The sequence below is a fragment of the Struthio camelus genome, chromosome Z, assembly GCF_040807025.1.
Source record: "Struthio camelus isolate bStrCam1 chromosome Z, bStrCam1.hap1, whole genome shotgun sequence".
NCBI lineage: Eukaryota > Metazoa > Chordata > Aves > Struthioniformes > Struthionidae > Struthio > Struthio camelus.
Window position 1 is genome coordinate 22,359,075 of NC_090982.1, and position 14,421 is coordinate 22,373,495.

Here is a 14,421-nt window from a genome sequence, read left to right on the forward strand (position 1 = left end):
AATAGTGATATCTTCCACCTTGCTCTTTAGAAATATGAAAATTATATGAGAAGACTCATTGTTGTGCATAGATTTTAAAAAGTATATTTATCTTCTAAATTATGATCTTTCATTTCTCCCATCTTTCAGAGACTTTTGCATCAGACAGAACCTTAGTAACCTCTGTTTCCAAAGTATCCAAATATACGTTCACCAAGAGAGATCTGGAATACATGTAGGAAGTGTTACAACTGCAGGATCATCACAAGAGTAAAGGTAAATTAGGGCTTGAAGAAAGCAATTGGAGAAGGAGGATGAAAAAAGCCACGTGCCCCTTCTGCTAAAAGGGTATTTCACATATGCTAGTTTCTAGGGAGAAAGCACTAATCTGGTATAAAGTGGCCACCTCAGCTGCTCCTCTCTTCATGAGAACAATTCATATCAGAAGTTCCTCTGAGGACAGTTTTTTGCCAGCTGTTCTCACGCTTCTCCTCTCATCGTAGGAAGTCACCTCCCTTGATCTTTGGCTGCCTGGACTTCCAGATGAGATTGAATAGCTGTGTGCTTAGGACACAGTAACAGTCTTATCACAGTCAAAGAGGTGGTAGACTCAGAAAGATTACTGCATATTAAGTAACCTGCTCTACTAATCATCTTCACAATAATACAGCCTTAAGAACAGTGTCTGCAAGCGCCAAATTTGACTATGCAACAAAGTTTCCATGTTTATGGGAGAGAACATTTATTCCCAAGACTCTTAGAATCTGCTAAACATGCATGAGATAAAATAACAGTGGAGAATGTTGGTTTTTTTCGTAGTTTAAGAAGTCTTACATAACTGATCTACCGCTATAGTCAAAGACAGTTACGCAAGGATAGGCACAGCAAATCAGTCAACTGCACTACAGCACTGCATTTTGGAAAGTGCCAGTACATATAGCAGAATATATCACCTATACCTCCAAGTGCTTATTTTCTTATTATTAGCTACTGCCTTATTTCAGAAAAACAAATAGAGTATATGAAATACATCCTTTCCATTATATATAGGCTTGAAAACATTTTTCAGCATCTCAAAAACATTAATGAAAAGGAGGAAATGCCAATATTTTTCCTTAAAATCCTATGAAAAAATAGTTGCTCCTTCATATGGCACGTCAAGCTATCACTTAGCTCAATTCATAGTAAATTCTGCACAGAAGAATGTTGCATGTAAAGGTACCTTTATGCCAATTCATTTTTTCTATACATTCAACTTATCTGTTTTGCTCCAGTGAAAAAAATACAAACTTTTAGCACTTTTACTACTGTTAATAATGTAAGAGAGTGCTCTGAACTCGGGTGTACGGCATACTTCGTAACTGAGCTGCTTGCTACACTAATTATTTGATTTGAGCATACTGTGGGTATGAACCATAAATAATGAAGGCAGAACGTGCCATTTCAAGGCCTAGCTCTTTATTACTGGTGACACTAAAGAAGGACAGAATTACTCTGCAGTTTCATATAATAAGTTGCTTCTCTGGGACTGACAGTAAGCAGAGCACACGTTTAGAAGACTCTCAAAGAGATCGGGAACAGAGCATTTTCTATATCTGTATATCCAGTATTATTTAAAAAGTTAGCCTTAGCTGTTTATATTACTCTTGCTCAGTGACATGAAACAGAAACCATTGGCTTGGTTTCTGGAAAATCTTATAAAGAAGGTCAAGCAAGTTTACCTTATGGAGAATCAGAAGTTTTGCTATAAAAAGGGCCAAAGTTAGTTAAATTATGAGTTTAGTTCTTTTCCTAAAAACATAACCTTGGCAGCTTTTGAAAGATAGGAAAATAATAAAGAAAAAAAAAACAAAAAATCTGAACCTGTTGAACTCACCTAGCAATAATCTGTCAGTTAACTTTAGATCACAGAACTGTAACGGCAAGTGTCTCTCTAATTTAAAAATAACTTTTATCCAGGAACTGTGGAACTAATCTTGACTTGATTTTAACTGCAAAGACAAGCAGGGAGCAGGAATTAAGAAAATGTTTACTACCTTTTTTTCTGTACATACACAAGTAAGAACACAGCTGCCACTCTGCTGCACCTTTTCCAAAGTCCCATGCTCTTGCGTGCCTCTCTGGCACGCATGCCTGTGGAGCTTCAGCAGTCACTGAAGTAAGTATATGCTCTCAAGAATTGCTATGGGGCAACTAACATAACATGAATGCTGTAATTGTGCATATCTGAGTTTCTTTCAAATTAATCTCCAATCTGAGCTACCAAGCTTTAATCATGGTGTTCTGCTGTAATAACATCCCTAAAAAAAACAATTTTGCTTTTGATTTGTATTCTTTTAGGAAATGAAGCTTAATTTCATCATGAATTCATTATTTCACTTTAAATAAAGCTGATTACAGATATAATTTGCTTAGTTTACACAGGATGGTTAGATGCTGAACAGTGACTCGTGCATGCTACACAGTAGGCATGACTAGAGGCACACCTGTCTTTTAGTCATCATGATTCATTGCTCCTACAGGATGTGAATGTCTTTCAAACCATGCACTCCTGAGTGGGCGTCCCCCATTTCTTTGCACCTCTATAATACACACTATACATCGTAAGAATGTCTGTGGGAAGCCTAGAAAGAAACTACTCAAGTCAGCTTGTAAGAGGAAATAGTCTCTCCAGTATCAAAGTCATAAAGACCCTACAATTTTTCAACTGCTGTCCTCCCATCTGCCTTTTTCATTGGCTAGCCAACACCGTTAGCAAGTGCTTACAGAGGAAGCAGAGCCCCACACTGCAATACTGACAATCAAAAGTATTTTTTACAAACAGATCTCTCTCACATGACTTGCAAGCCAGGAGCCACCCTACTAAATAACTTTGGGGTTTTTTTGGTTGTTTGAAGTCTGATTAGCTGTTTCTATTCAGAATTCCTCAAAATGACTGCACTGGATCTTCTTGGCAATTCTGTACTCATGAAAGAAGCAATATAAGGGGAAAAGAGGACTGTTGTGCTGGTATGCACCAAGGTAGGGTGGCTGCAGACGGGTGATGTTGTGTAAGCATATTACGGACACTTTGAATACAAGCTCTTCTATCCATGGAGAAAATTCACAAATGTCTTGTGACTTCCTCTATCAACTGCTCCATGTCATGACAGAGATGGATCAAGCAGGAGCCATCACATGACTAAATACTGATGCATATCAGCATCTGAAAGCAGTGTTTGCCCAAACTTCAAGCCCTACGAACCATCACTGAAGCATGTGCTGTTTCTCCAATCCTATTTTTATTATTTTGCCATCATTTTAGATCTCATCATATAAAGAAATTGGGGTACCTGACCACTCAGATAGAGTTTGGTAAACACTCTAATAAATTTACCAAAGCCAACACACAGCCAGGCCAGGTGAAGTTAAAGATATTAAAATTTTTAAGAACTCACTCCTATTTTATGGAGAAAAAAACCTCAAGTACTAACAAGGCCAGGAGACAGACAACAGAATCTTAAAGATCCTTCCTAGAAACTTTAAGATCCTGCTTATCCGCAAATACTATGTGACAAGTTTTCACTTGAGCTTGCTGTCTGAGAAAGTACCAACTTCACCTGAACAAATGCAGGAGTATTTCTGTAGACCAGTGACTGTCAAAAGGAGGGCTACAGACACCCAAACATAACCCAATATGTATATAGCCACCAACTTCTGTGATAAGAAAGGTCTGCAAAAAGGTAAAAGATGGCAGTTCAGAAACCTGAAGGATTCATTGAGCAGCATCCTTCTAAATAATATTATCCAGTGCCCATACTTTCATCAATTATGAAGCCAGTTTCTTTAACTTTTATAGTTTCCCTTAGAGTTTCTCAAAGGAACAAATAGCAGCATGCTGTATTTCTGGAGAAGGTAGAAGAGGATATCCTTGGGATAACGGTGGGCAGGTGGTCATGCTTTTTACATATTTATTCCTCCACAGTGGCCCAAACTGAATAACCACTGCACTAAAGCCGGGCTGTAGCGAGCTTCTGCATGCTTGCAGTTTCTGCCCACCTTGGGGTACTTAAGAGAGCCTCTCCCTCCCCACCACAGTCAAAGTGTAGCCATAGGCCCTTGTAATACAATTATTTAGTTGGACAAAGAGGAGAGAGGAGAGAGCATCCAGGACTACCGCAGCTCAACCATCCACAGAATTACGATTTTGAGCACAGAAAAGGAGGTTAGACTTGAAAATGCTACGAGCTCACCCCTTTTTCATGGTAGTGGTCAGCTCCGTAAGTACAATATGACAAACATCACAGTACGTTGTACAACTGACGTAGAATAAAGAAGCTTTATACTAATTTATAGAGTTTGCAATGTTGCTGACAGCCTGAGGGTGTTAAGGCACAGAAGGATACAACAACATTCTGGGAATTCATGCCTGTCTCAGAGGCAGCACACTTGGTATCTTGTGTCAAAAGAGAAATGTTTCAGGTGTATATAACAGAATCGGTTTCAGTCTAAGAGTTTCTGCTTCATGTCTACTAGTGGCATCTTTATAAATGCTGATGGCCATTACCAAAATTTAGTCCAGCTCCCAGTAGCACAAACAGGTAGCTTGAACAGAACTGTACACATAGGGTTAGTCTCTCGCTTTCTTCTAAAACACCTCCATCTTTTATTGTAATACTTCTCAGCTATCTGTTTAACAGAGAGTCGAAGACCATCCATATTGCAAAGTCTGATCTCTAAGGCTCCCTGAATTTCTCTCTCTCCTTGCAGTGGGAGTGGGGAGTGGCAAAATCCAGACGTCTACACCATTTCAGCTAGATACTCAGCAGGGTTCAATACAGGATTAGAACAAACTCCTGGCTCTAGAGCAGACAGACACAAAGGTGGTGTGCCAGCATTTAAACAGGGAGGTGACAACCTGTCAGCAAGCCCCAGAACACAGAAGAGACACGCAGTAAACAGGGACAAAGGTAAACAGACCAGTAGGTGAAAAGAAGGTGTAAAAAGCAGTCTGCAAAAGAAGGAGCAGCAGGTAGGAACAGCAAAAATACGCAGCATAATTAAAGTCAGACAAAAAACAGTAGGCAATAGCTTAGAGAAAGGTAATATTAACAGTACCGTGGTTTTATCTAACAGAAGTAAAAATCATATAGTAGTTTTTGTCCTTTATTCCATACAAAGCATTATGCTATATGGTTAGGAGGTTTTCTACTATGCACCTACACAGGTTAATGTTCTGTAAACTCTCACAATCCCAAAACGGAATCTCAGCAAGACCTCGGAATCAGCTGCAGTCACCATGCAACTCATCACGCAAAAGTCACTGTCATCTTGGACATTACTGCCACTAATAATAAAAGTTTTGCAGGGCAAATCATACACTCTTTCAGACACGTTTTTATTTGACTAATATACTCTCTTTGTTCAGTACTGAAGAACTTCACTTTTACAGATTCTCAAAACAATTTTAAATGATTCACTGGCAGTAATTAATTTATAATGTATAGAAAATGGAGTGTTTTGCTCCAGCAAAAAAAAAGCTTGTTCCTTGTAGGTATTTATTACATTGTCAAATTAATTTAACTAGAAAATATTTCCATGTAGAGCTTTTTCTCCTGTAACTTTAAATACAGAATATGCACTTACACTGTATGTTGTACATGAACCCACACCACAGTTTATTAACTGGAAAGATATGAAAGTAAGCAGATTTATTAAAATACTTAACAAAAAAGATGTGTTCTCAAAACCTATGATTGATCTGTGGGCCTCACTGACACAATGTCTAACTGAGACCAGAGCACATAAGAGTTTATATTACAAGGAAAAATCGAGACCCATAAAATACATACCTTGCATTTCATTGTAAATTCATTTTTCAACTCCAGGACAGTATATGATCTTATTTTACTAATACAAATTAGGAAATTGCCTCAATAGGTGAATTATTAGTCGCTTGGTGCTAGAAGGTTTCTTAAGATTTCCTTGGGGGCAAGAGTCTCGACAAGGCACATGTCAGATAGATGCCTCGTAGAAGTATTTCTCCATTCATCCCTCACATGCATTCTGTTTTTATTCATTATTTTGACAATAAAGTTAAAATACATTTCTAAAATTAAGGGATTAGATACTTACAGTGAAAATACCCATTAGCTGAGTGTAAAAGAGTCCACTTATTCCACCCAGTATTATTAGACCCATGAAGGCAGATATTCTTAGAAGAGCAAGTTCATGTCTATATACAAAAACATCCTGAAATAAGAGAGAAAGAAGGAAGAGACTTTAGCACTGAAAAATTAAATTAAGTCTTTGAATCTAAGGGTAGTACTAGGTAAGAGCTGTCCCCAAAGACTCAGAGCTAAAAGCAAACACTGGATTTTCAGCTACATTGCAATTCACTGATGTATTTATGTGCTAAAATTATAAATGTGAAACTTTTATTTATATATGTAAACACTTCTTGGCCAGATAACCAAAAAGGTCACCCAGGTATTTAAGGTTTGGGAATATAGTAAACTCAGATGGTTTAATCCTGATTTCTTCCACCTCAGACCATGCTGGGTTGCTACACAAAAGCCTCGAAACATAAAAAAAAATCAATCCGCTAAACAATCTGTTACAAGGCTTTTTAATCTTGGGTCCCAGCCACAGCAAATTTCATTTTAACATCATCTCTTTTGTGAAAAAAGCGTAACATTCCTAGCTTGACTTCTGAAGATGGTACCTATAAAATCAAAGTATCTGTATTGGATTGGTCTAACTATAACGCTGCCTATTATCCAACATAAACTTTTCTTCATCTATTAAATCTTGGCCTCAAGTGGCTTACTATAATTTTGGTATGGGAGTACAAATTGGTAGAGGATGCTCCGGAAAACTTGCTTTTACTCAGCAGTAAATATAAGAGAGATTTCTAGATCATTTTCAAAGGTGAAACCACCTTATTTTTATCACCGGAAGACATTTGTGGATGACGGTTACTGTAGATGTACTACAAATTCACACTCTATCTTACCCCTTGGTAATAAGTTAACACATCCATTCCCTTATTTATAAGTTACGATTATGTTCTCAAGGCTGTCTTCTAAATGTGCACATCTGTTCTTTCACTTAGAAAAGCCAAATCACAGCAGGGAAGTATTAAAAACCTTTCAAGTAAACTTTAAATTACAGCTAGAACATAAAACTGAACTGAATGAAAAAATCCTACTGCTTTTGAACTTTATTTACTTGGAATCACTATGACTTAAGGAAGAGAAATTCTCAGATCTAGGACTACTGGGTTTTAATTAAAGAGGGAACAGTTAAGGTAAATACTATTTTAGTTAGAAAGTCTGATACTACATGTGAACTATTTATGTGAAAGTTCACATGATAAAGCCAGATACATTAAATAAAGAACTATAAAGATGTTCATATTGGCTGCCAAAGCTGTGAAGGAAGTTTAGTTTTCACTAAACTTAGAGAAAGTATTCTTCATTTCCTTTTTTTTTTTTTTTTTGAAATTGAGTTCATTCAAAGGTAAACCAAATCAAAAAAGTAGGCAAGCCCACTTACATTTCCCTTCACACCTCCCCCATCAAAGCTCTAAAGAAAAACAGGGGAAGATACCAAGATCTATTGGTTCGAAAATACTTTCTCTTCATATCTCCATAGGAATGTCACTTTATTAGCAGAAATGTTTTAATGTACTTCAATTGAATCACACATTCAATTCAAATTCAACTTGACAGAAAACAGAAGTGTAAGAGGAGAGTGCTAAAAGTGAAGTCACAGTCTGGATCTAGCATCACGTTCTCCATTTAATATAAAAAATGAAATAAAAAATATCTTAGCACCCTCCTAAAATGCTAATTAAAGGGATGATTTTCAGTAGGAAGAAAAGTAGGATTTTTCAGTCAGCTTACATACTACAACAGAAAATCCTAGTGAAAAAGGCAGCAGTATGCATTTTGTATTTCACTCTTCTAACCCATGCTAAAACTACAAACTGTCCTTTGACTGTTAGGTATTATGAGGCAAGAGGTACAGAGAAGGTACAACAGAACTACTTTCACCACTGTATCTTGAAACAGAAAGGTAATTGTATAAAGACTGGAAAAAAAGGATATTTTGAAAAATACCATTTCAGTCACTGCAAGAATAATAAATTGCACATCTAGCTTGTTGGGACATTACATAAAAGTTCATCCCAATTTGTTTTTATTATTCCTTCTCAGGACTGACAGAAACATTTTTCCCCCTAAGAAAACCACCTCAGACAATAAAATCACCCCAAAATAACTAGTCAATAATTAATCAGTCCTTGTTTCAATACATTTTGGACAGGTCCCTCTTGCTGAATCACCAATTAGGACTCACTCATTTCAGTGCCGAGTGAGTACTGAGATTGTCTGAGCCCAAAAATCACACTGTACGTGCTCAAAGAAAGAACTAAACAGATTGAACTGCAAAGCAAAAGCACACATCAGCTAACATCAGCTATACAAGAACTGTCTCTCATGGGACAACAGGGTTTTGTACACCACGTTTTCCCCACTGGGCCAGGCTCATATGTGACCTTGGCTTAGACCATCACTCTGTGCAAAGGCTTAATAATCAGACCAGCACTTCAGGAAGCCTCCTTTCTTCTTACTTGCTGGAAACACCACAGGCTGACTGCCCCCCTCTAATCTTCAGAGTTCATGTGGGTTGCTGACATTGTTTTAATATGTACAATACTCTGTTCGGATGTGCCTGCCTGGTGCCTGTTCCAATAGGTTTTTAGGTCCCCTTTAGGCATTTCTCCTAGCTTTCCAGTTAAACCACAAGGATTCTTGGCCTCTTATAAAAGAGGTGTATAGCAGAAACGTATAGCAGAAAATCTACAGCAGACAATTGACATAAAATGAGAATGACAGTGTAGGTCTAGAGGTCTAATTTGAGGGTTGCATTACAAATTAAAAGATCTAGCATCTTTATCTTCATAGTTAGTACCAAAATATTCCACAGAAAGCCAGTCTTTGTGTCAGAGAGATTCAAACAAGACTTCCTCCTCCACCCCAGGGTAGTACATACACTGCGGTTTTTACCTCGAAGCATCAATTGTCTTAGATGCTCCCTATGACGAATGTTAATGGTGATTAGGAAAAACAGGTATTACAGGTTCATGTTAATAGGAAGGAGGGGTTGAAAGGATGATGGATCCAGCTCAAGATCATAATCAATTCCTTTCCCTTATTAATTAATATAAGTCTTGAGCATGCTGAAAAGATATGTCCACCACTTCCAAATTCAAGTTTCATTTTGTCCCGCTAACTTATGCACAAAAACTTGAATGGGTCCCTGCTATTAGCTGCTTTGGGTTCTTATTTTCAAGCCTTTACATGTGCAGCCCTGGTTCCTTTCCATTGCTTCAAACTCTAAGAAAAGCACATTCTGTACAGAAAACAGAGCTTTCAGCAGGGCCACAGGACTACAGTATCAGTTCCAGAAGAGACAAAGTGCAAAACAGTCTTCATAACTTTTCATTTTCAATATAAGATTAATTTATTCAGTCTTGCTTCTTTACTGAAATGTAATATACATTGAAATTAATATACTAACAAAATAAAGTAAGACACTATCTTTCTCTTAGGGAGATGGATACAGAAGAAATCTCATATAACACAGGGTAGTCTGCTTATCCATTCTCAGCTGCTGATGTCTGCCTCAGGCTGGTGAAGAAGTCAGTATATCAACCTGGCTATAATAAAAAAAGCGTAAAGGAGAATAAAGCTACGTGATCAGAGTGAAAAAGGCAAAACAAAAAGGCTACAAGGTTAGCAGGAGGAAAGAGGAAAGAGGGGAGAACATTCACTCAGATTAAAAAAATAGAAAATGAATTCATAGCACAAAAGCTGCATTCTGAGCAAGTCATTTATTTTGTAGATATATTTATTAGGAGTAAGAATGGATGCTTAAGTAAAATACTTTTTTGATTCAAATTTGATTTCAAGTCTATTACATCTGTAATTTTCCAAAGTTTTATCCAAGACTGTTTTGGATTAAAGTGAAAATGGGAAGAGCATTTTTAGAAGAGTTTCTAAAAATGACAGTCTGTGAGGAGTTCAATCCACAGCAATATTTCTGAAACAATCACACAGAAAAGATTTTAACAAAGGGCAACATAATCTTGACACAAAGGTGACACTACCAATATACTTAGTTTTAACAATATATTATCTTTCCAATCCTATCTTCTCCTACAGATCATGTAATTTACTTTTCCCATTTATTTCAAGGTTTGTAAGCTGTCCTTACAGTTACATAGGAGGAGAGCAGGGCTAGGTTAACTTTTTTTGGAGCACTGAAGAGGCATTGTTTGTCTATTTTTTAAACAGACTCTCCTATCCTGTTGGTCACTTCAGGACCCTAAGAGAAAATTTTTATTTTAGAGTCTCTTTAGAATAAAAAAGCTGGTTGGAATTTACAGGATGGTATATATTTCCAGATTTTAATCAACAGTTAATTAAAATATCAATCAACAATACTGAAATAAATATTACTTTAAATAATATTCTCAGAAAGTTTAATGAATTTTTCTCAATACCTTTTATTTCAAACTGGGAAATCTAAGTTCCAGTTAGAGCAGGTGGATCACTACAACGCTTCCTATCTGATGTTTCCTCCTCCCTCCACCAAAAGAGCTCAGAACACCCTATAAGAATTTGTTAAGTAGCAGTATTTCCATAACAAACAGTGCATGACTGCAGAATCATGAATGACACAGACTTCTTAACCAGGAGGTTTTAATGAAGGTGCAAAGAAAGAACATCCCAGACTGAGCTTTGGAAAATCACCCAAGGTTTCTGAGGAACTCAGATGCTGGTGTTTGAATTATATAATGTTTTCTGCTAGGATCTTACATATATGATTTAATTACTAGACCCTATTTCTTCAAGTTCTAGCAGTAATTGTACTCCTCCTGCTGGACAAACAGAAGCAGTAACAGAGACATCATTCTGATAGTACAAGAGCCAAAAATACTACAAAGCAGCCTTCTGCTTATAAGGCATGACACTGAGAGAGCACGTCTCTGCTGAAGATAAGCATCTTCCTTCATTAGCTTTAAAGCTATTATCATTACCTCAGTATACTTAATTAAAAACTATTCAGCTTTTTCTTATTTAATCCTTTAAAAATAAAAACGTAATTTTTGATTTGAGAAAAAAATGCTAAAACACATACAGCAACCATATTTTCACAACACATTAACCAGTATTGTGTTAACTGACTCTTTCAAAATAGCATTAAAAATAGTTTTAATTTTACAGCTTCCATACTGTGTATTATTCTATATCTAAAGAATAAAAACCAATAAAGATGAAGGCACACAGCCAAAAAGATCACAAGTATTTTTAATAAGCAGGAAGTAAGCTAATTCCAGATGGCCATTTAGAAAAAATTATCCAGTTTTCAAATCTGTGGTAAACACTAGCCCCTACCAATTAAAAAAATATAAGCTCTTGGTTAAAGTCAGAAATGTCTACATGTCTACAAACGGCACTCCTGGGAAAAGTAAAATGTACTGGGGTCTCCGGAATACCATGGTGCTTCAGGCTTAATTTGTATTGGAAGATTAAAATGATCTCGCAGGATGCTTGTCTAAATACTTAACTAATGGTGACTAAGCCTTCTTGCTTGCCCTGTTCAGCTGGTGTCAAAAGAACATAGTTCCGACAAATGATTCTGTGGCATAGTTACATGATATTAAATCCTCAGCAAGACTATCAAAAACCAGCTAAAAAGAGCTCTGACTTCCTCTTCCAGAAATGCTGACCAGACTCCCAGATAAATTATTAATTTTCTGTACTTCAACCTGGATGCCCCATCCTGCAGCTGAAAAACCGAGAAAGCCAAATACTATTAAGTGACTAGACTTAATAAAGCAATGCAACAAGGAATAGATTAGACTTGCTGTGTCTTCCAAGTTTATATACAGCATAAACAGCTTTTATCCCTCTGGAACACAGATAAACTATAACACAGATCCAGTTTTTCAAAATTAAGTGTCATTTGAAGTGTCCATATATGCAAATTGATCATCATGCCAGAAAAAATCCCCATCCCCACTCCATCGCCAATGAGCTATGTTTTTTCATGACTCTATAGATTTAGACATCCAAACACAGGAACCAAATGCACCACCCAGGCAAATGCATTAAACTGGGTTACGACAATTATTGAGTGCTCTGCCTCCTAACCTGCCCCATCTCCTTGGGAGTAAATATTAAAAGCAAGCCACTCTCCAAAAAGGCTTGAAATTAACACAGTTAAACAATGAAGATCAAAGCTTTATACATGTTTGTTTTCAGAAACATTTACTATTACCATCAAGAGGTCCTAATCTGGCCAAAGTAAACACGATCTCCCTTTTCCTCTCTTACCTACCATCTCCAAGCAAAGAATCTGACACCCTTCCATACTCCTTTTAAAAAAGTAATGGTGACACATAGAGTCTGGGTTTATTGTCCAAACACAGTAATTGTAATTACTTACAGCAATTTACAGCATTCAAGAACTCTCACAAGTTAAAAGGAAATATTCTCAACCACCAAACTACCTCACTAGACAAGCTCTGCCTCTGCCATACAAATAATTTATCTTAGGAAAGTAACAATCCCGCAGTGCCCAAACCAATATTAAGTTCAGATACCAAATCAGGGAGAGTTCTTAGCACTCAAACCTGCAAATTCTTTATAGAGGAAGCCTGCAGAATACAGATGGTATATGATTATACCTTCCACAATATATCAGGCTAATCTAGTTTATAAAATTACGAACATTGAAAGTGCTAATGAAAGTAGAACCCAAAGACATTTACATTTAATCACCTTCAAAGACGTTGACTTTTTGAAAGCCAAAGCGTTTTTTCTCAGCTGTCTTCATCACTTCAGTAATATAGAAACACTTGCAAATGTCATATCCCTTTTAACCCGAACGCAACTACAGCAAATCAAAACAGCTTCCTCAGATCTCACAATGCTTGTAACAAGGTGAACATAAAAAGCCCATTTCTAGACAACAAATGGAGATAAAGCGATCAATCTGGGCAGTTCTCTTTGCTTTCAGAGATCTATTTTACAGGTTTCTCTCAGTTTAAAGGGCAGAGGCTGTGGAAAGATCATCAAACCACACAAAAACTCCTCCATTTTCAATGCTTCTAGAGCCCTTTAAAATTTTAAAATTGAAATATTCATATAAATGAAAAAAGTTAAAATAAGAAATCACCGCAGAATGAAAAAGTCATTTTGAGAAAGATTTGTAAAAATTCACAGTTTTGGTATGCCCCAAATAATAAAAAGTTGAATTATCAAGTTCAATTTAAGACTTTTTGCTAATTTTGGATGTTCCAAGGAGTACAGTCCTCCTTTCAGCTCTCCTTTGACTCATCACCTTCAGGTATGCTTCCCCGGGGACTTCACACGCAGGGCAGGCTGATATGAGGGCAAATAAGAGCTTAAAAGGGTAAGTCCAATTCTTTTTCATAAGCATGAAATTTTCAGAAAGTTTAATAATCTTATTTTATACCATTTAGGATACAAAATAAGAAAATAAACTTTTACATTGTTCAACATCATGGGAAAATGGGACTTACCTTACCTATAACCGAGTGCCAATTTCCAGCACTTTTCAAAGGTGGGCGTGATGTCACCAGAAAACAACATGCCGGTGTGTCACATGAAAAGGGAGTAAAAAGTTTGCAGTACTTCAGGATTTTGGGGGGGGGGGGGGTGCAAATACATTTAGTACACACTACCAATCTTTGGAACAGTTCTGGTCTCTTCTTCACGTTCAGCATCTGGGACATAATCTTAAATCTAATTCAGAAACTGCTTTAAACGTGTTTTCTAGGCTTTTCTATTTAGTATGCTTGTACTTTTCATAGCCCAAGACAAATCAAAAGTTTATTTCAGATTTTGGGTAGAGGTTTTTACTTGTCTTTCTAAGTAAGATCTCGTACCATTTTTTCAAGAGCATCAGCTTTCCTGTTTCAGTAGTGTCAACCATTCAGCAACTTTCAAGCAAAACTCTTGGAACATTCTAAACATTACTGATAATACAGATAAAGAAGCACTGGCTACAGAGACATTATGACTTCAATTTCATAACTGAAGTACATCTTTTTAATAGAGTTCAATACGTAAGGTCATTTTTAATGCTCTGGTATTCAGCTGCATTTTGTGGAGAAAAAACCATAATAGCAGACAGTCTGACTATAACAAACCAAATTTCATTCTCCCCTAACCCACATCTCTTATAAGCTTTTCAAAGCAACACACAATATTGCTTCAAAAGCAATGTACATTTTTCTCCATTCAGAATTATACTCTCTCTCATTTCTCTGGTGATATCTGCATTTTCAAATAGAAAAATACATTCTACATAAATCTACTTTAGAGAAAGCCAAAAGGAACATTAATAGAACTGAAGTAGCTATGT

General features: G+C 36.7%; 1 protein-coding gene across 5 annotated transcripts in view; it reads right to left on the minus strand.

Annotated features, from left to right (window-relative positions):
* ZDHHC21 (zinc finger DHHC-type palmitoyltransferase 21) overlaps positions 1 to 14,421 on the minus strand; it is a 43,756-nt gene that overhangs the window by 12,544 nt on the left and 16,791 nt on the right. For 4 of the 5 annotated variants that reach the window (XR_011137842.1, XM_068927978.1, XM_009678827.2 and 1 more), the window contains one exon: positions 6,094 to 6,210. The exons of the other annotated variant lie outside the window; for it this stretch is intronic. Coding sequence is in view for 3 of the 4 variants with exons in the window: in XM_068927978.1 (XP_068784079.1) it covers positions 6,094 to 6,210 (117 nt within the window). In the remaining variant the exon portion in view is untranslated. The remainder of the gene's footprint in view (positions 1 to 6,093; positions 6,211 to 14,421) is intronic. 5 annotated transcript variants of the gene reach the window in all.